The sequence below is a fragment of the Curcuma longa genome, chromosome 11 (genome assembly GCF_044706935.1).
Source record: "Curcuma longa cultivar G26 ecotype Majalengka, Jawa Barat chromosome 11, ITB_CL_G26_1.1, whole genome shotgun sequence".
Classification (NCBI taxonomy): domain Eukaryota; kingdom Viridiplantae; phylum Streptophyta; class Magnoliopsida; order Zingiberales; family Zingiberaceae; genus Curcuma; species Curcuma longa.
The window spans coordinates 8,462,431-8,481,868 of NC_133871.1; the positions used below are offsets into that span (position 1 = coordinate 8,462,431).

General features: G+C 37.4%; 3 protein-coding genes across 3 annotated transcripts; 1 reads left to right on the forward strand and 2 right to left on the reverse strand.

Annotated features, from left to right (window-relative positions):
- Positions 1–1,095: 1,095 nt before the first annotated feature.
- LOC141841723 (putative glycosyltransferase STELLO2) lies at positions 1,096–7,163 on the reverse strand. Its single transcript, XM_074729913.1, has 3 exons — positions 5,068–7,163; positions 1,927–2,053; positions 1,096–1,862 (listed from the first exon to the last, which is right to left on the reverse strand). The coding sequence occupies exons 1-3, from the start codon at positions 6,801–6,803 to the stop codon at positions 1,386–1,388; spliced, it is 2,340 nt and encodes a 779-aa protein (XP_074586014.1). The 5' UTR covers positions 6,804–7,163; the 3' UTR covers positions 1,096–1,385.
- A 1,768-nt stretch (positions 7,164–8,931) lies between these two features.
- Positions 8,932–10,406, forward strand: LOC141841157 (alpha carbonic anhydrase 1, chloroplastic-like). The gene is made up of 6 exons (XM_074729283.1): positions 8,932–9,196; positions 9,274–9,482; positions 9,560–9,666; positions 9,739–9,841; positions 9,926–10,108; positions 10,206–10,406. The coding sequence occupies exons 1-6, from the start codon at positions 9,121–9,123 to the stop codon at positions 10,338–10,340; spliced, it is 813 nt and encodes a 270-aa protein (XP_074585384.1). The 5' UTR covers positions 8,932–9,120; the 3' UTR covers positions 10,341–10,406.
- A 232-nt stretch (positions 10,407–10,638) lies between these two features.
- LOC141840890 (uncharacterized) lies at positions 10,639–15,730 on the reverse strand. The gene is made up of 5 exons (XM_074728979.1): positions 15,295–15,730; positions 13,894–14,003; positions 13,441–13,812; positions 12,158–12,938; positions 10,639–10,997 (listed from the first exon to the last, which is right to left on the reverse strand). Exons 1-5 carry the CDS (start codon positions 15,536–15,538, stop codon positions 10,924–10,926), a joined length of 1,581 nt encoding a protein of 526 aa, XP_074585080.1. The 5' UTR covers positions 15,539–15,730; the 3' UTR covers positions 10,639–10,923.
- Between the last annotated feature and the right edge of the window lie 3,708 nt (positions 15,731–19,438).

Below are 19,438 nucleotides of genomic sequence, written 5' to 3' on the forward strand. Positions count from 1 at the left end.
TCACAAATTCACACAGAAACAAAAAAAAATAAGATTACGATAAACAACGAGATCCAAAATTGGGAGGTTCGTTATCACAACCAAAATCTCTTTTCCTCCATTGTCGTTTTGATTAGCTCTTCTTCTAATTTGAGCACTCCGATCCTTCCTCCTAAAAAATGGTAGGCGACCCTGATTTTCAGCCTCCCTTCTTTTTCACTACAATTCATTGTTGTTAGCTTTGCTTTGAATCCCCAAATAATCTCGTTTTGTGTTCGAAATACTATACAATCATGGGCATCTACAGTCGTGCGCCCATTTACATGGTTTTGTCGGATTTTTTTTTCTTCTTCTATTTTTGTTTATTTTTAATCCAAGAGCTGATTTGACTATCTCGCGGATCCCTTTTACCGTTCCTGAGTCCTTAACGAGAAGATCGAGCCATGTCAACGGCATCTATGAATTGAGTTGAGTCGGGACACGTGGTTATTTATAGCTTCGCCGTGTCAGATTGCCTTGTCGGAGTTGCTAGATTTTGTGCCGCCATGTTTCTCGCCACGTCATCTTGTAAGAATGAACACATTGTTTACAAGATTATTTTTAAAGAAAAAATATATATAGTGTGTTAAAATAAATCAGTTTAATATAAATATATATATATATATATATATATATATTATCAAATTAAATAAAAAATAATTTACTTTAATCCGTTAACTGAAATAGTATCAATCAAATGTATGATGAAAAGCTATTTTATTATTTTTTTTATGAGGGAAAGAACAGCATAAAGAACAAGTGCTTTGTAGATGATGATGCTTCAGCTACTGCATTTCAGACTGCTATCAACACATACAAAGGTTCAATAGTTTGAACGCGGTCATGTGGGCAGTGGGGCTCACATATAACTTTTTTTATTATTTTATTATTAATAGTGATGTTAAACGTACTTCATTGGAGATGCTCTAAAGAACAAGCCTTTGTAGATGATGATGCTTCAGCTGACTAATTTCAGACTGCTATCAACACTTCCATACAAACTTTCAAGATTAGCACGTTAATTTACTTGATAAACAAAATATAAGATCGAATCGTCCACCCTAAGATTAATCGATATAAAAAATAACAAGATTAGCAACTTCTCATCATTTCTTTTGTCACAAAGATTGCTGCTTTGCCGTTCTCAAACTGGTGGCCAGATTCTGAGCAGGCAACATCACCATGTGGTATTATCATTTACGACATTTTAGATCGAAAACTGAAGTTGCTAAAAGCTCACTATTTTGTTTGTAAATGAATAACATTACAACATACAAGAAAGGAACAAATAGGAGTGAAGCATATGAAGTGCAGAGGATGAAAATTCACTTTGGAGATTTCTTCAGTATGCTTCGGTGAGGGGTCACTCATACCAGCTCCAGCAAAAGGGGATCCCCTGCGCTCATCGCTCTTATTAGCTTTACGAAATCGTACTCGTTGTGCACCTTCAGCGGGTACACAGCAGGAGCTTGGGCAGTGTAATAGCTCGTAAATGGATCGGTAGCCTTTGGTTGCGTCTTATAGACAGTTGTTGCTAGAGCTTTAGAATCAAAATTCTCTTGTGAGTCCATTGCAAGAAAAAATACTGGCACGGCGATCCGGTGATGGATATTTAGGTCTCCCACGATTCCCACAAGGTCGGAGAAGTCGGTAACAAGTCTTCGAGGGATGTAGAATATCTCACAGCCGCAGATGATGACCCTCCCCTCAGTTGCACTTTCTTTGTAACTTGTCTGAAAATGGACTGGGAAATTGTCTACAATCTTCTTCACCAAATTTGCTTGACTGACATGCCAATCTTTATCATTTCCATCAGTAGAAACCGAAATCCATGATTCGGAAACCTGAATGTAGCGAATGGTTAATCAGCTTGATGCACCCCATATGAAGAAATCAACAAAAATTTACCTTGTTTGTTATCCAAAGCTTCGTCTTGTCAGCTTGAAGTAAGTTCCAATAGTTAAGAATCATATCATCCTGAAGAAAGAGAAATCCTTCTGCTTCTTGAAATTTGTTGAATACCTTAGGCAAATACCTATTTCATGACAATGCTGAATTAAATTATGACCAAAAGCAAAGCTCAGGAAAAAAAAACATTCCAATTCAGAAGAAGAAAACTAGCAACATAAACCAAACTCTTTAGTTTATCATCAGACAACTGCATGCCAGAAGAGTCCAGCTTCAGCTAGTAGAATCAACATTTAAAGATATTTTATAAAAGGATTTGTTGCAGTAGAAATCCAGCAATGGAAGTCTTATGGGCATCCAAGAGAACAACACATCTCATTTTTGTAACCAATGTATGGGATCGGGCATCTCTCTGAGTTGGTGTTTGTTAAGTGGCTATTATTACGGGAAAACATCAATTTCATAAAATAATTCATCAATGAAAAATAAACAAGACATAAAATGGTGAGTGTCAAAACTCAGCCTGAAGAAAACTAGCCTGTTCACTTCATAAACCTAACCATTGTCATAAAATGCATAAAAACCAAAATTAATGAACATACACATACGGGCCTTAAAATCCTCCTCGAGATCCACCAACTTCTGATGTGAGACAGTTTATTGTGACACAATCTCTCTGCTTAAGTATTAACATCTTCAGTAATGCACAGTTCTAACTCGGTGCAAAACCATCCATAATCAACAACATCAAGTGCGACCCAATAACGGCTTCACCATAATGGGCAGCCCCCAATTATTGAAAATCACTTTACCAGGCATGACATAATGGATGCTGCATCTAAAGAACCAATTTATTCCACATGTTGATCTAACCTAGCAAGAGCTGAGAAGAAGATATGATGTCTCTTATTACTGTCATTGCTATTGCAATGGAGGATTCTACGGATTGCATCAGAGTAGAAGGCTTTCTAATAGTCAATCATAGCATAGTGTGCCCAATGTTTCATCCATTTTTCAAGCCAAGTGCAATTCAATAGCGAGAGACAAGTCAAACACTAGTACTCCCTCTTGCATATATGTCTGGCCAAGAATCTAGTGAGGCTATGACCCACCACTGTAAACCATGGATGTTGTCATCAACGGTGTAGCCCGCAGTTGATAAAAATGTAAATACTATAGCTTGTAGTTTAACTCCTTAACTAGCTCAGTAAATCACAATTTTAAGATTCAAAACTTGAGCAGATTTAAACGAAGATGAATAATTTGATCAGCATCCCAGGACATCAGTGCAAATATTTATGTAATAAACCAGGATTTCAGTTTTTTTATATAAAAAAAGATCATTTTTTTTTAAAAAAAAAGAGCCAGGGAAGACCTTTTTTTTATGAGAAAGGAGATACATTTGAGAAGTTGCAACCAAGTTGGAAACATCTAATTAAGACCAACTTGCAAACATCTTTAAAGAACATGGAAAATAATTGATAGGGCCAATAGCTCGTCAACATAGTTAAGGATAAATAATTGGTTGACAACCTGCCAGTGAACTGATTGATTACAGTTTCTAGCAATCTCCAAGGTCAGATGTAAATTTCAAATAATTTGAACCAATGAATAAATCATAAAATGTTTAGGATAACCTTTGAACCCATTTTTGGGCATCCAATTCATCATTATCATCGCCACCATGATCATCAAGCCAGGTTTGTCCCAACTATTTGAGATTGGCTGTATGAATCTTATGCCTCCATTGATCTGATCTTTACACAAGGTCCTATCACTAAATATACAAATTAATTTAAATTATTTTATTACATTAACTAATAGTTTCCTTGGTCTCCCACTATATTCCACTATAAGAGATTTAACTTTTCTAGCTATCATATTTATCAATCATCTTTGAACATACACATCTTTTATCAACCTATTGAAGCTACACCTAAAATGATCATGAATATTCTTTTTTTTATTTATCCTTTTTACTAATTTTACACATCCATCTTAGAATTTTCATTTCAACTAGATTAACTTTATTACATGTTTTCTAGCTGTCCAATACTCCAATCCACAAAGTACGGTGAGTCATGTTATAGTCTTATAAAAATTCCCTTTTAGCCTTAGGAGAGTATGATGATCATGACTCCAAAACCTCCTCTCAATTTTTACACTCCCTTCTTTATCCTATTAATGATATTTTTATTAAAATCACCTTCTTGTTAACTAATAGATCTAGGGCACCAAAAATTCTTACTGTAATTTCATGTGCTTCCATCTTACTTATTCTATTGATTTTTTTTCATATTAATCAAATTATATTTTACATATTCAATTTTTGTTCTGCTTATCTTAAAACTTTTTGTTTGTAAAGTTTTAGAATTCAAGCTTCAGATTTAATCTTAAGATTCACATTCATGGCTTTATCCAAAGTTTTCTAATGCAACCTTCAACCTTTTTTGACTTCCAATTCTAAGTTCAAATCACTATTAATCCCACAACAATTCAATCATGTGCATAAAGCAAATACTGTCCCAAAGATTTCAATCACCACAGAAAAATTCAGCAGAGCGATAACTAAAAGCACCATGATAGTGCTGCTAAAGCAATTCGATCGTAATTAGTTTTATCATTCCATATTTCTCTTTAGGAAAAAAAGCTTACTTCAGGTCACATAGTCATTTCCAACAGTGAACTAAAGACTAAGCATTCATAAAGATATCAAGCAGAATATGCCAGATCAAGATTTTTTTGCTATTAGATTCTTCATAAAATTTAAAATGAGATAAATTGGTCTCTCCATGTCAGTTACTGCTACACTAGACATGAACAGATTTCATTTCTCAGTTCTCTAGGACTAATGAAAATAGATTGTATCATATGCAAGATAGACTGGTAGTTATGAGAAAAGAATGCTACTACTACAATTTAAATTCTATAGTTATGAGAATTAAACAAACAATAAGCATAGAAAAATAAAGGAACTAGCGGTCACAAAGTCAGATGTAAGGATAGAAAAGAAAAATAAATCTGCAAAAAATTTAAACATTAAGTAAAGATTGCTAATAAGAAGATTGCATATGTCATTGCATTGAAAGAACTATCAGGTAGTAGACTACAAAAGAAAACCATTAATCTGGAATGACTTACTTGTATGCTTCATTGATTTGTCCATATTCCACAGCAAGACCTGGGTCAGCCTGTTCTGAAAGAATTACCACTGTTTTGAATATCCTTCCGTAGAGCAGCCTCCACTCTAGGGCAATTCGATCGACAGGCGCACTGCAAAACATGATAAGAACAACATTTCCAAAATACTTTCTCCACCTTATGAGGTTTCCAATCTCATAATTAACTGCTCCAACCTCCTCCACTCCAAGGTGCACAGAAGGTAGTTTCTTGGGAATGAACTTCTTGGTATCTCCCTCTCCAATGTTTGCTCGAGGTCGGCCCAACTCCAATGACATAAGCCTGGGTTGCTGGTATCCAATGGCAAGCAAGTCCTGCAACCATGCAGCTGTGAACTGCACATCCTGCTTTGTCCAGAACCCTTCCTCTGCCATTGCATAACTCAAATGCAAGATCCTCTCAAATAATGTGCGCCTGTTTGATCTCCAGGATACTAGAAACTTGATCAGACGACCAACATTGACATGGAGGTCCTTCTCTTCTGCGAAAGGATACCCCTCTGCCGTGTCTGCCCGGTGGATGGTTGGCGGATAGACAGTCACAAACCCACCAATCTCCCATAAGATTCGCTGTGCCCAATAGCCCCTTAGCACATCAGACGCCATCGAGCTCACAGAGACAGGTAGCATGAGGCCCCAGAATGCTTGTGTGTGGAAAATGGTGTTGAATGAGTTGATCGGCGCCATTAGACCCTGAGGCAAAGCTACCTTGGGTGCTTCCTCATCAAAACTAATGTCGAATGTCTCCAAGCCTGAAGACTTGCGGGTGTAGTAGAAGACAGAATCCACATCAGGGAGACCGTTGGAAAGGCCCTGTTGGATGAACTGTCGGCCACTAAACACCTCCGTGTAGAATTCCTCATGTCCAACCTCTCCAACATTCTCCAACGGCAGTCCTCTCGGCCACACTGATCGCTGCCCAAAGTGAATGTAAGGATTCACGACAGTCCGGTTAGGGTCAGCATGGCTATACTGGAAGAGGACAGGGTGCTTGGTCCTTGCCGCTTCGCCCGCAAGGTCCACATCGAAGTGGCGCCCGAGGTCGGAGCCCAGGACCTCGGCACGGTCGTCCGCGTCAAAGATCACTTTCGCACCATGCTGGATCGCGAACAGGTAGCCGATGCTCTTCCGAACGTGAGAGTGATAGGGAAGGAAGTCGACGGTGCGGAAGCCGAGACCGGCCTGCTGATCCAGGGAGAGAAAGATGGCACCTTTGAGGGACCAATCGGGCGGCGTGGCGGAGTTTCCCACGGCGAGGAGCTGCCATCCCTTGGTCCTGGCCAGAGAGCGGAGGGAGTCGGTGGGGTAGGCGGAGACGGACACGACGATCCACCGGTCGGAGCGGAACGAAGCAAAGGGCGCAGCGGAGCGGTCAAGCGGCTTGATGGGAGGAACGGATGACCAGGACACCTCTGGGTAAGGGATCCGGGAAGAGGCGGAGGAAGCGGAGCCGGAGCATTTCTCGAATCTGAGGAGCGTGATGGCGTCGCCGGAGCTCCGGATGAAGAAGATAGCGACTACGGTGAGGGCGAGGAAGCAAACAAATACGATCTTGTAGAGGTTTTCGGAGGCCCAGGTGGAAAAGTCGAGGCTTTTCGCAGGGACGAAGCGGCGGCTGTGGGCGACGGTGGAAGGAAGCACAGGAGCCGGCAAGGAAGCGAGCTTGGAAGAAGGAGGTGACCGATCTTGGACTAGCATTGCCTCCGTCGAGAATCCACCGCCAACAACCAATAATCCAGCGAAATTGTCGGTTTGCTTGCGTACCAGAAAGAATCGGAAGAGGAAGCGCTATAGATCTGCGCTGATGCTACCGCCGCTGCCCCTCGCTTTCTCTTCAGGACTAGGTGATGATGAAGGATAGGGCATGCGGTTGGTGGTGCCGACACAAGCAACGAAGGGAGGAAGATTGCAGTTGAAGTTTCGCGATCGGTGGGCGGATCCGAGCAAACCAAAACAGAAGAACACTTCACTGACTCGATTGATTCGCGTCGCGGGTGGGTGGGAACTAAGCGTCCATCGCCAAGCTCTGCCCTTGTCTCGCTTCTCTTCTCTGCTTTCCTTCCACTCCAGCGAGTTGACTGCAAAATTTTACCGAAACAGGAAAATTTGAGAAACTTTCATTTCACTCCCATAATTATATATATTTTCTTCAAACTATCCCTCAACTTTCAATAATCTAATCACAAACTTTCATTTTACCCCTCCCTAAATTTTTATAAATTTTTAAAAAAGTCAAAAGTTAAGAAGATAAATAAAATAAATATTTAGAATTAACTTTATATAATAAATACATTTTAAAATTTTTAATGATTTTTAAAACTATAAATTAGAAAATAGAAAATTTGATTGGTAAATTAAAACAAAAAGAATGTGTGAGAGACAACAACATGCCACCAAACTCAAAAATTCAAAGAGTGTCAAAATCTCTTCATTAATTATGCCTCCATAAAATTATTAATTATGCCTTTAAAAAAATAGAAAGTTTGAATTTTTTTATTATAAAAAAAAATCAGATTTAGGTTGTTCCCAAGTTCTTGGTTACTCTTGATGGGGAAATCTTTAATAAACAAGCTTAAAAACACTTTTTATTGTTTATGGGGGAATTTTCAACTTAAAAACACTTCTCTTTGGGCTTATTTCTCCATGAGAAGAGGTTGATTTAGACGACACAAGTGGATGTGATTTTCTTACCGATACGAGTATTTTAGAACTTCGAAAATGTGCAAATGCAATTGAAAGTTTTGAAGGACTATATTTACTTGTAAAGGAGAGAGTTTAGGAGGTTAGAAGTGAATTTTATGCATGATGAATAAGTGCAAGCCCATAGGTGTGTGGGTGTAAGATGTAAGCCCATTTAGAGAGAAGGTGATTCCTAAAATGATATCGTATCAAAAGTATAGAGTCATATCGACTTTCTATATGACAATTACATCCTCAATAGGTGGATTGATTCTTATACAATCAAATAAATTCATGAAAGATCTTTGGGACTCATTAAATAAAAAGTAGAATACGAAAAAAGGATTGACTTTAAAAAATTTATAGTCAAAAAGATATATTCTTTGACTCTAAGTCTATAATGAGTCAACTATAAGAATTACAAGTTTATGCAATGTATTCATTCACAAGACTACATGAGATCATTAAAAAAATATATACTTAAGTGATCAATAAATACCTCTTGATGTAAGATCATAATATATATTAATTAAGAAAGAGAAAGATTAAAGAAGAATAAAATTCATCAGGGAGAATCCATATCAAATGGGAAAAAAAAGTTAGTTATTGTTATATATATTGTTCATGCATTGTGTGCTAAGCTAATTAGGTGGGCACTGAGGAAGGTAATACCACCTAAAACATAAAAGGAGACACATGCCACCAATCATGAAGTAAATGATGAGTAATGGGGAATCACCATGAGCAATTGCTATATATCTTTTGCCCCAAAGTTCACTCATGGATTGGCCCTTAAGTGGCTCTCTGTCAGTGTTGAAGGCAAAGGCAAAGGCATGGCATGTGTTGAAGCACCATTCGCTAGCAAAAGGCATGGTGGCTGTTGAGACATATGAGCAAGCACCTTGAGTGGCGGAACGAACCATTTGCATAGTTGGTTCCCTTCCTTCACACACACTATTTTCAGCTTTTCCTAAAGAACAGCTCCTTTTTATGGAGGAGGTGGTAAAGGCATAGCTGCATATCCTCTTGATTTGACTCTTCTTTTCCTATTTTCAGATTGCTCTTATCTGTTTCTGTTGAGAATCCTGTCGCATTTAAGATGCAATTGCCAAAGGGAAAGTTGCTGCACCACCTGACCTGCTTGTCTCATATTCATGGCTTTACGTGGATCTGTGCGATTCCATGCATTGCCATGGTTGATCATCCATCTTAACAAGCAGTCGCCGGAGGTGGAGAGAGCACAGCTATAAATTTGGGGTGGCAGCAACATCCAACTCCACCATTTCACAGAGGAAGAGAAAAGAGCTCCTATACTTTGGGAGAACTCGTGGCCGCAATGGCTGCAAGAGAAGTTGAAGTTGTTCTCTCCTTGGGAGTAGCTCTCCTTCTTGCGGCCTTTGCAGCTGCGTATGGTACGAAACGGGCAGATTCGTGAACCCTTCCTTTTCGCTGTTCTTGCTGACCCTGAACTGAATTGTATTGTCGACAGACTCGGTGAACTTCACGTACAGCGGAGCGAATGGACCGAGCACGTGGGGCAGGTTGAGCCCCCAGTACCGGCTCTGCTCCGAGGGCAAGCGCCAGTCTCCGATCAACATTGTGAACGCTGATGCAGAGTACAACCCCAAATTGATTCGCCTGAGCCGGAATTACAGGCCCTCAAACGCCACCCTCGTCGACAACCACTGCAACATCGCGGTTCGCCGTCGCCTTCTTTGTCGATAACCGCAAATTGATAATCTGAGTGTATATATGGTTTGTGTTCTTGGATGCAGCTTCGGTATGATGAGTATGTTGGCTACGTGGTTGTGGAAGGGAAGAAGTACAGCTTGATACAGATGCATTGGCACTCGCCTTCTGAGCACACGATTGATGGCGAGAGGTGTTGAATTTAGTGGTTTGGTATTTCTTTCAAAATTCAATTTTGGAGCTGGTTTCTGATCGGCGTGGACAGGTTCCCGGTGGAGCTGCATCTCGTGCACAAGAGCGTCGACGGCAACATCACGGTGGTGGCGGTCCTGTACCAGTTCGGCCGCGCGGATCCCTTTCTGATCCAAGTAATTAAGAATAAACTGGACTAGATTTGTTTCCTTCCGTTCTGGGAGATGATGATTAAGCAATCAATTGCGATCGAACTGCAGCTGAAGTACAAGATGGCAGAGCTGAAGAAGGAGGTGCTCGCCGGCGACAAGCAGGCGCGTGTCCCTGTCGGCGTCGTGAAGATGAGGTCGCTGAAGCAGCACACTCGCAAGTACTACAGATACGTCGGATCCCTCTCCACCCCGCCGTGCACCGAGAACGTCGTCTGGAACGTCCTCGGCAAGGTAACTAATCAGACCGTCGAACACCTCGCCGGTGCCAGTTTTCCGGCTAAGAGAGTATTATTACAAGTGTACGTTGGTGGTGGTTGGTTGGTTGCAGGCGAGGAAGATGAGCAGGAGGCAAGCGGCGGAGTTGCAGGCGCCGCTGGAGGAGGCGTACCGCCGGAATGCGAGGCCGGCGCAGGCCTTGAACGGGAGGGTGGTGCAGGTCTACGACGAGAGCCGATCCCAGTAATTAAATTGTCTTGCTGATTGCTACGTAGTCGATGATTTGCTGATAAATGTTCGATCTCCCCTGTAACGTGTCATGATTGATCACGAGAAGCCATGGGTGAATTGATTCAGATGATTGGAGTTATCAATACAATGCAACTAAAATTTACAAAGTAAATCTATCACTGATGGATGGGTCTCAAACATTAATCTCAACGTCTCATGCTGTAGTGAATTAGGGAAAGGAGATGAAAAACGAACGAATTTGTTAACTATGATGCATCAGATATTTCACTCGAGGCATACATTTGTCACCTCCAGAAACAACAACATACATGACTTTTGATCTTGATCTCGTGGAAATAGTAATAATAGCATTGAGAGAACATATCTAACAACGGCCTGCCACTTCTATGGCTTTGACCAGAATACTTATTTGCCTTATCCATATATTTACATTCATCGAGTTACTGACCGACCGACTACATGAACAGTTTCTGCTGCAGGTTCTCCTAGCAACTTCTTGTCTCTCATCGCACCCATGATGCACTGCTTTACGAGCACCATTGGGTGATCTGAAGCTAGAATGACTTGTTCCTTCTCAGTTACAAGCACAGTAATACATACAACACTGGTGCAAAGGCCAATCTCCGAAATGAGTTGTTGTCTGGAGCAGAAGCTGCACATGTCCAAACAAGATTGTTGGCGACCGTATACAAGAAAGTTAACAATGCATCAGATTCAATGATGTCTATGATTGTTGAATTTGGATCTTGTTACCAGTGGTCATTAGAAACTATGCTAAAGATGTAAGGAAAAGTGGCATTGCACTACGTATCTTCATCGCCTGAGAAATAACATAGTTTAAGCTACACTATATGGTAGCTAGTAAATTGTAGACTCTGAACTGAACACTAATTTGCAAGTCATAATCACTTTTGTGTAAATCAATTCTACATTATTATACTTCATGTGTTTTACATTGTCTGATAACCACTACAACCTCTTATTTGATGTGAATGTAAGATTGTGTTGTTAAGTCATCAAGATAGATTTCAAGCTTATTAAAATAGACAATACATGCACAATGATGATTGTGTTCCTATGTCTGAGGAATCGAATTTGACAATATATGAATTGAATGGTTAAACTTAAAGGAACAGAAATGGAATTGTACTATCAAAATCCCGCTAATACCAAAATCATTTTACATACACTTGAGATACTAGCTTGGTCGACCTATTTGTGATTGATTAAAAGAAAGTTGGTCAACATTTAGAACTCTCCATCTGAATTGAGCTTATTTCTGACAATTTAAATACATGTCTATATCTTAAGAAGATACTGTTATTATGAAATGATACATAATGTTATTATGCACTACTAGCAGGTTGACTTTGATGGATTTAATTTAAATAAATTGTGAAATTGGGCATAGACAAAGAGCAGGGACCCTAAGTTCAGGATAGGTAAGACAGCTGTTTGGGCAGACATTGAGTTATGCAAGATTAACAGTGAACACCGCACTAATATTGGTACTTCACTGAACACTCATCATGCTGTCATTATATCAATGGATCAAAACAAGGAACAATGTTGAATACCCTGCAAAGAATTTTTAGTGTTCCAGGATTTTTATTTATATGCCACTAGTTTTCTTGTCAAAGCACTTTGATATTCTAACTGTCCTGAAACAAAAGAAATGAAGTGTGGTTAAATTGTGCAGGGAGAACTTCATAATACCATATCATATATTAACTCTTGCTCAGTTTAGTTATTTTAAGCCCTGCTGCAGATATTGCTAAAAGTTTATAAGTAGTCGTAGGAGAAAATACTCACATGAATATGGAATAGGTGAAATTGATGGTGTTGAACCAGGAGCTTTGTTATCTTTAACACTTGCACTGGGAGATGGTACATGTGTAAAAGAAACATCAGGCTTTGGAGATAATGATTGGATGCTGGGAGCTGGAACAGCCATACTTTCATGTGCACGAGGAGAAAGTAAATGCCATGGAACACTTGGAGGAGCACTAACAAGATGTGGAGCACTCAGAGGCCTGTTACCAGAATGCTTCCCAACAGCTGCTGGACCAGAAGAATGCTTTGGAGCACTCACAGGTGAAGCCAAATGCTTCGGAGCATCAACAGGTGAAGCAGCAGGAGCAGAAAAACCTTCTCTTTTGTTTGAAAATCCATGTCGACAGCCAGAAGGGGCTGAAGTTTGGTAACTATGTTCTGGAGCAGCACCAGGAGAAGGGGCAGGAGAATGAGCATGTTGTGTGTGATAATGATGCTTATGGTGTTTATGTTGGTGGTGCGGGTGATGACGTTGATGGTTTCTCTGTGGCTGAGGTGCAGGACTTGGCGAGGCATTGCTGCTTCCCCTACTTGAGGAATGCTGAAGAAAAGAAGAAAGACGTACTTGCTTTACTCTACCAAATATAGTGTGATTCAGACCAAGATTTCCTGAGGAAGAACCCCGAATCTTTTTAGCCAACTCCTTCCACCTAGGGAAGGAAGGCTGTAGATTCCCAACTGCAAGTACAATTGAAGTTTTGACAATTGTTGGAGGAGAAACTGTACTCCCCTCTGAATTAATCAAACTCACGTACAGATTCTGCAGCAAGAAAAGAGGAGGTAAGCATCTCATAAACTATGATTTCGGAAACTGCAATTTGTGAAGAAAGTCAGATTTGCTGGTTCAAAGCTTCAGCTTCTATGGCAGAATGGTAAAAAAGCACAAAGCAAAAAATGATGCAAGTGTCACCCTAATGCTTACTTTTCAGCATATGGTACGATAGCTATGATATAAAGAATGATACTAGAAACTGTAAATTAACTGAAGGGAAAAAAATTGAAACATTTCACTATTTCTAAGTCATGGCTATCCTTGACATGTGAACTGAAGAAAATGAAAATAAAGTTTCAAAACAAAGAAAGTAATATATAATACTTTACATGAGAATTTGAAGCAAGGTCCCATGAAATAGGATTTTTAATAACACCGGATAAATTTCATTGCTATCAAGCATTCTGCAACAACATAACTTGAATTGCAAAAACAAAAAGGAGTAAGAAAAAGAAACATTTGTTTGCAGAACAGAATAACTTGGGCAAACCTCATTAGTGTTAAGAAGTAGTCCAGACTTCATTTGATCCTTCAGTTCACTGAATTTATCTAGGATCCGATAGATAGGAAAGTTTAACGTGAAATTGAAAAGCATTTGCACATTCTGTAAAGGAAAGGTTCTTTGAAAAGGTATTATGACGATCCCCTCAGAAAACTTGAGCACCTCAAAGAAGGATGAGTTCCCAAATAATGATGTAGTCAAGTGAAGAGTTGACTGTCCTAGAACTAAGGACACAAAGGAAGCTCTCAGAATGCTTAGCCCAGTCGATGATAAATATGAATTCTTTGGATAAGGCCATACTGAGAAAATCACATTTGTCCAATTTGATCTGCTTTTAGGTTCCAGATCAATAACAGCCACCTGTTTCATGAAAAGCATTTGATTAGAGCAACTTTACATTTCATAAACAAGAGAAGGATGCAAGAGTAAGAGAAACTTTACCGAAGAACCAGGAACACCAATTTCTTCAAAGATATCAAGCTGAAGCTTTTTAATATTGGACTTCAAGAAATCAACAGGTTTTTGCAGTTTGAAACTTGCAACAATATCAGCTGGAAAAGCTTAGTTAGTTAAATACAAACCAAGATGATACAAATAAAGAAAAATATTAATAAAAATGAAGTTGTAGTTATTTATTCATGCTGTTGCTATGAATTTGAGAATATGTCAATTGATATATTACAAACAAATCATGCTTAGAAACAATTGGATAGAAACAGTTGTCCTGAGATTTTAAAACAACCTGAGAAGAAATAATTCACCATTGGTTTGTTGCTTTAAACTGAACCAATCATGAATTGAAGATTAACAACCTCATTATGTTCCAAACCGAAATATCCAGTGACCTAAATAACTCAACTGTTTTGCAACACCAATAGATGTCCATTTAATTGCAGGGGTTAAGAAACTAATAGCTACATTGCAACACACCAAACAATAGCTGATTTAACCAGTAAGTTCATTCGTAGCCATCAAAATCTGCATTATCATGGATATTGGATGATCTAAATATCAGTCAAAATGGTAGAACTGATGAAATCAAAATCTTGGAAAATATTTAAAAAAGTATATATAAATAATTTGATATAAAAAGATGACAGATAATGTTTGATCATAATAATGATACATATTATTTTTCATGATATAGCACAGTGACACAATATAACAAGCAGAGTAGGTTTGCAGTATGTTTACCAAGTCCAATAGGTGATCAAATTGGTCCAACTAACCTCGGACATGTTCTTAAGCTGGTTCTGTGATCAGGAAGGTTTCAGAAACACTATTCCTGGAAGTGCATTGACCCCTATTACCATTCGTCTTAACCATCACTGCATGCTATGAAGCAACTTTTCCCATAATATTTGCAACCATGCTAATTGGTTTCTAGAATGTCTGACACGGGGTGTTAAAATTGTGCTAGCCATATCCCCTTCCTCATTGTACCTGACATTTCCTCAGCTTCCATTATCAGGGAGCCCCTTTCATATCTAAATGCACATAGACATCTTAGTATCCGTGATCCATGGAGCTTCTCAGCAAGTAGTTTTAGCAGCTTGGTCATAGAAGTCCAAACTGCAACCTCTTTTCTAAGCTATTATGGAACAGAAGGTATGCTAATCCAGGAAGTGATAGATTATAGGAAAGCAGCACAGACGTAAAGATAGATAGTAGAGAGACAAACAGTACTTCCCCACAGCAGAATGAGAAGGCATTGTATTTTTTTCTTGGACAACAAGTATCAACAATCAGAGTGAATCCAACGAATGCAAGTATGCAACTCCAAGATTCACCGAAATGCCTCCAAAAAAAACAGGCCAAGATCCAAAATTTCAAATACCTCACCTGTAAACCGCGGGTCCCGACCAGGGCGACCAGAGCCATCGCGCGCCCGCAAGAAGGGTGGCAGCCAGAACACCGCCGACAGAAGCATCGCAAAGGCGAGGATCAGCGTGACCACGCAGCGCGGCCGCACGATCCGCCCGATGGAACGACAGCGCGGGCACCCATCGCAGGCATTACCCTCCGGAGACTCCGTCGCAGACGCCGGCGGCTCGGGCGTCGCTTGTTCTTCCTCGGATTTCCCCATCGCGCCGCCCACCAGATCTGCTCAGTCCGCATCACCTCCGCAGAGCGGTTCCCCCAATGCGCCCATTGCCGCGACGAAGGACGAGAAATTGGGGACGAGGTCAAGCTCACGGGTTGGCGGATTAGGGTTAGGAGGGTGGAGGCAGGCTGGAGAGAGAGAGAGAGAGAAGGAAGAAGAGTTAAACTGGCGAGGTCAGTGGTTCGCAGTATCGTGCTTTTAGCTTTAACTTCTTTTTTTTTATATTGCGTAATCATTCTTATTGGAAGATGTCACTTTTCATTTACCACCTTGATATTTACTCGATTTAAGAATAAAGGGCCAATTTGATAATGGCGGAAAGGAAATAAAACTGCCATAGATGAAACTGAAAATTGGTGATTTTTTAAGAGATTTCAAGATTAGCGCCTCAAATTAATATACACTGTTTTAAAATAATTTAAATTTTTAATAAATTTAATCAAGATAATAAAGAATATTTTTATATAAAAGTATTTCATATACATATATAAAATAATTTTAACTAAATTAAAGTAAAAAAATTTATTAAACTAGTTACTTTAACATATTATAATAAAGGATGAAAAATATGTGATAAGACATTGTTTAATTATTTTTTAAAAAAATATTTTTTAATTTTTACGGAATATAATTCGATTTTAAGGAGGAGAAGAATTAGAAGTTTTTCTGGGGTCTCACTGCAAATAACCAGCGGCGTTTAAAAGGCTCCCGTGACACATGCATGTGTTCTTTTCTTTGTGGCCAAGGGAGAGTTTCGAAATAGGACGGCACTCCGCCGGTTATTACCATAAAGCCATTGAGTCGTTAGTTTTTTTTATAATTTATATTTAATTCTCCCAACTAACTAATTTAATAAATAATAAAATAAAAAATTAAATTAAATTAATATAATAAATCAGAAAGTACTAATCAGTATTTTAAAATTATCTTTTCATTTAAAAAAATTAATTCGTAATATATTGAGAATGACCGTGGATATTTGAATTAATTACGAAAATATCTTACCGTTCTCGTATAACTCCACATCGTTGGCCTTGGGGGTGCATGAAGCCATGAAATTTCCGAAAGTATCGGGGGATTAATGGAAAGTAAACAATGATGTCATGAAATTGCTCGGGTTGTGGTCCCATCGAGCCTTAAAGAAGTGGGTCCGATGTTGGATTGCAGACTGTGGTCCTATGGTTTGAACCGGTTTGCCAATTCAAACAAATCTAGACCGGTCTGACAGTTATATTCTTCTCCTAATCCGTAAGGTAAAAGAAAAATAATAAAAAAATAAAATAACATTTCTTTTATTAGAATCGTAAAAAAAACACATCTTTTTTTATTTATTATTAAAATAATATTTTATTCTATTTCAATATATTTTTATTTTTAAAAATATTAATAGGTACGGAATCTACTACATAAACATTTTAACTCTGTCCACATTAATAATATTATATTATAATATAATTCATCACTATTATAATATAAATACTTCATCCCTCATAAATATTAATTAATATTATATTATAATAATTATGAATTAATTACTACAATATTAATAGTTTAATTTTATTCAACATTGATCAATATCATATGAACAAAAATAAAAAGAAATAAAAAAAACATTGATCATTTACTAAAATATCATATGGAAAAATAAATCAAATATTTATTTTTCAATTAAAGTCAAATAAACATCTCATTTAAAGTGAACTATTCAAATTACCCTTAATTTAAATCTGATTCAAAAAATCTATATTTCTAAATCGGATTTAGTATTTAAGATTTGAATCAAAATCAACTGATATATTTTGTAAAAACTAACAACTAATTATTACATATGCAATTATCTATTAACTTCTACATGATCAATTATAATCAGATAATATTCATTTAAAATATAATAGGTATTATAGAATTTAATTTGTTTATTTTACTTATTTAAATATTATTTTAATAATTATAAAATTATGACTATTACACAATTATAATTATAAAATAAAATGTTATAATTAATCATAGTTATTATAATTGTATATTTATAATGATCTCCTAATTATTATAATATGACTATTTTAAAAAATAAAATAAATTAAAGCGCAGATGATCTTTAAAAGACATATCAATCATGCCCATGATTTGACTATCAACATGTTGATGTCATCATTACGAATATTATGTTATAACAATATAAACATTTCATAATTAATATTATATTATTTAAAAATCATAATTATTATAATATAAATAATTTATTTTTATTCAACACTGATTAATATTATATTACAGTAATTTTTAGATCATAATTACTACACACTTATAATAAAAATTATTATATAATTATAGAATCATAAATGTTATAATTATGTAATTATTATGATCTTGTAACTATTAAACATCTTTGAAAATAAAAATAGACTGAGATGAAGTAAAATGATGATTTAATAATAAATGAAAAAGAAATGATCCTTACAATTCCAATAAAAAACGCTTTTGGCTTTCGTAAAAAAAAATCCAATAGTAATTTTAAGAAGCAGTAGGTCAAACAGATCTTTAAAAGACATGTCGATCATATTGATGTGATCGCTACACTCTCGTTGGAACAGAAGAGCAGAGGTTGACCATGCTCTTGCCTGCAAGTTTGGAAACAATAAAGAGAGAAGCAAAGATAAGCTGTAAAAAAATTGAGTATTGTGACTGCTCAGAGCTCCAAAAACTATAACTTTAGCCAGTGAAGAACTTGGTTTGGGTAAAGATAAATAAAAAGAAGTGATAAAAGTTAAGCAATGAATGAATACTGGGTGTGGAATGCCTTTAATTGTTGCAATTAAAGGCATTCACCCAGTAAAGGTGCAGTAGATCAACAAAGGAAAAAACATTATTGAGTTTCAACTATAGAAAAAAGAATAAATTAGTGACAAGAACCTCAAAGATGCTTAATGTCCCCCCATGTAACCTATAACAGTACACTATACTGCTGGAACAAGACAAGGCTTGGAATAATATGACTGAAAAAATATGAAAGAAAAATAAGTACATATCTCTATATGCCCTATTTCATCTATTAAACGACTCGCAGTTGATTGCTAAACCATTTTACAATGAACACTAAGACACCCTGATTTTGGTGCCTACCACTAATGATTTGCACTTGCAGATCTCTGAGTTACTTGAGTCCACTGATATATTTATGTAATACAGGGGTTATATCTTATATGAATCACTGGATTTCTCCCTTAGATGTTTGGATACCTTTGATTGTTGAGATTTCTACTTATTTCGAGAGGCATGGATAACTGGTATAATAGATTTAGTTTTGTGCTAATTTTTTCGGTTATTTAGAGATGTTCAGTCAGTGTTTTATCCATTGTTTAACTGAGGAAATAAACTAGACATGGCAATTGGCAATGCACTGACTAGATCAGCATATAAGATAATAATTATATTCCATATGAAGACAAAACATAGAAGTAAATTGAAGTCGAACTCTACTTAGACAGCACAAACATTTGTCTCGTTATAATCCCATTCTCATCTATGTCGGCGATCCAAAGTTCCTTCTTGACATGTTAATTAACTATTGTCCACAACTGGCAAAACAGTCTAAACTTACCTAACTTAGAACTCTTCTTGGAATGAAACAATCTTTCTAGCCAAGTGTGTATTGTGAGCATCTGAACCACCTAACCTAACTTCTACCATAAATACTTGAGTTATAGGTGTCGGGTTTGATTGCACATGACAGCTAAATATAAGGAAAGAAATAAGATGAATTGTATGTTTGAAACAGTCATCCTGATGCTAAAATAAAACAAAACATTATACAAAGTTCTTCAACAATAGATTGCATCAGGAACACACAGGCCACATAATAAAGTCTGATTTATTTTACAG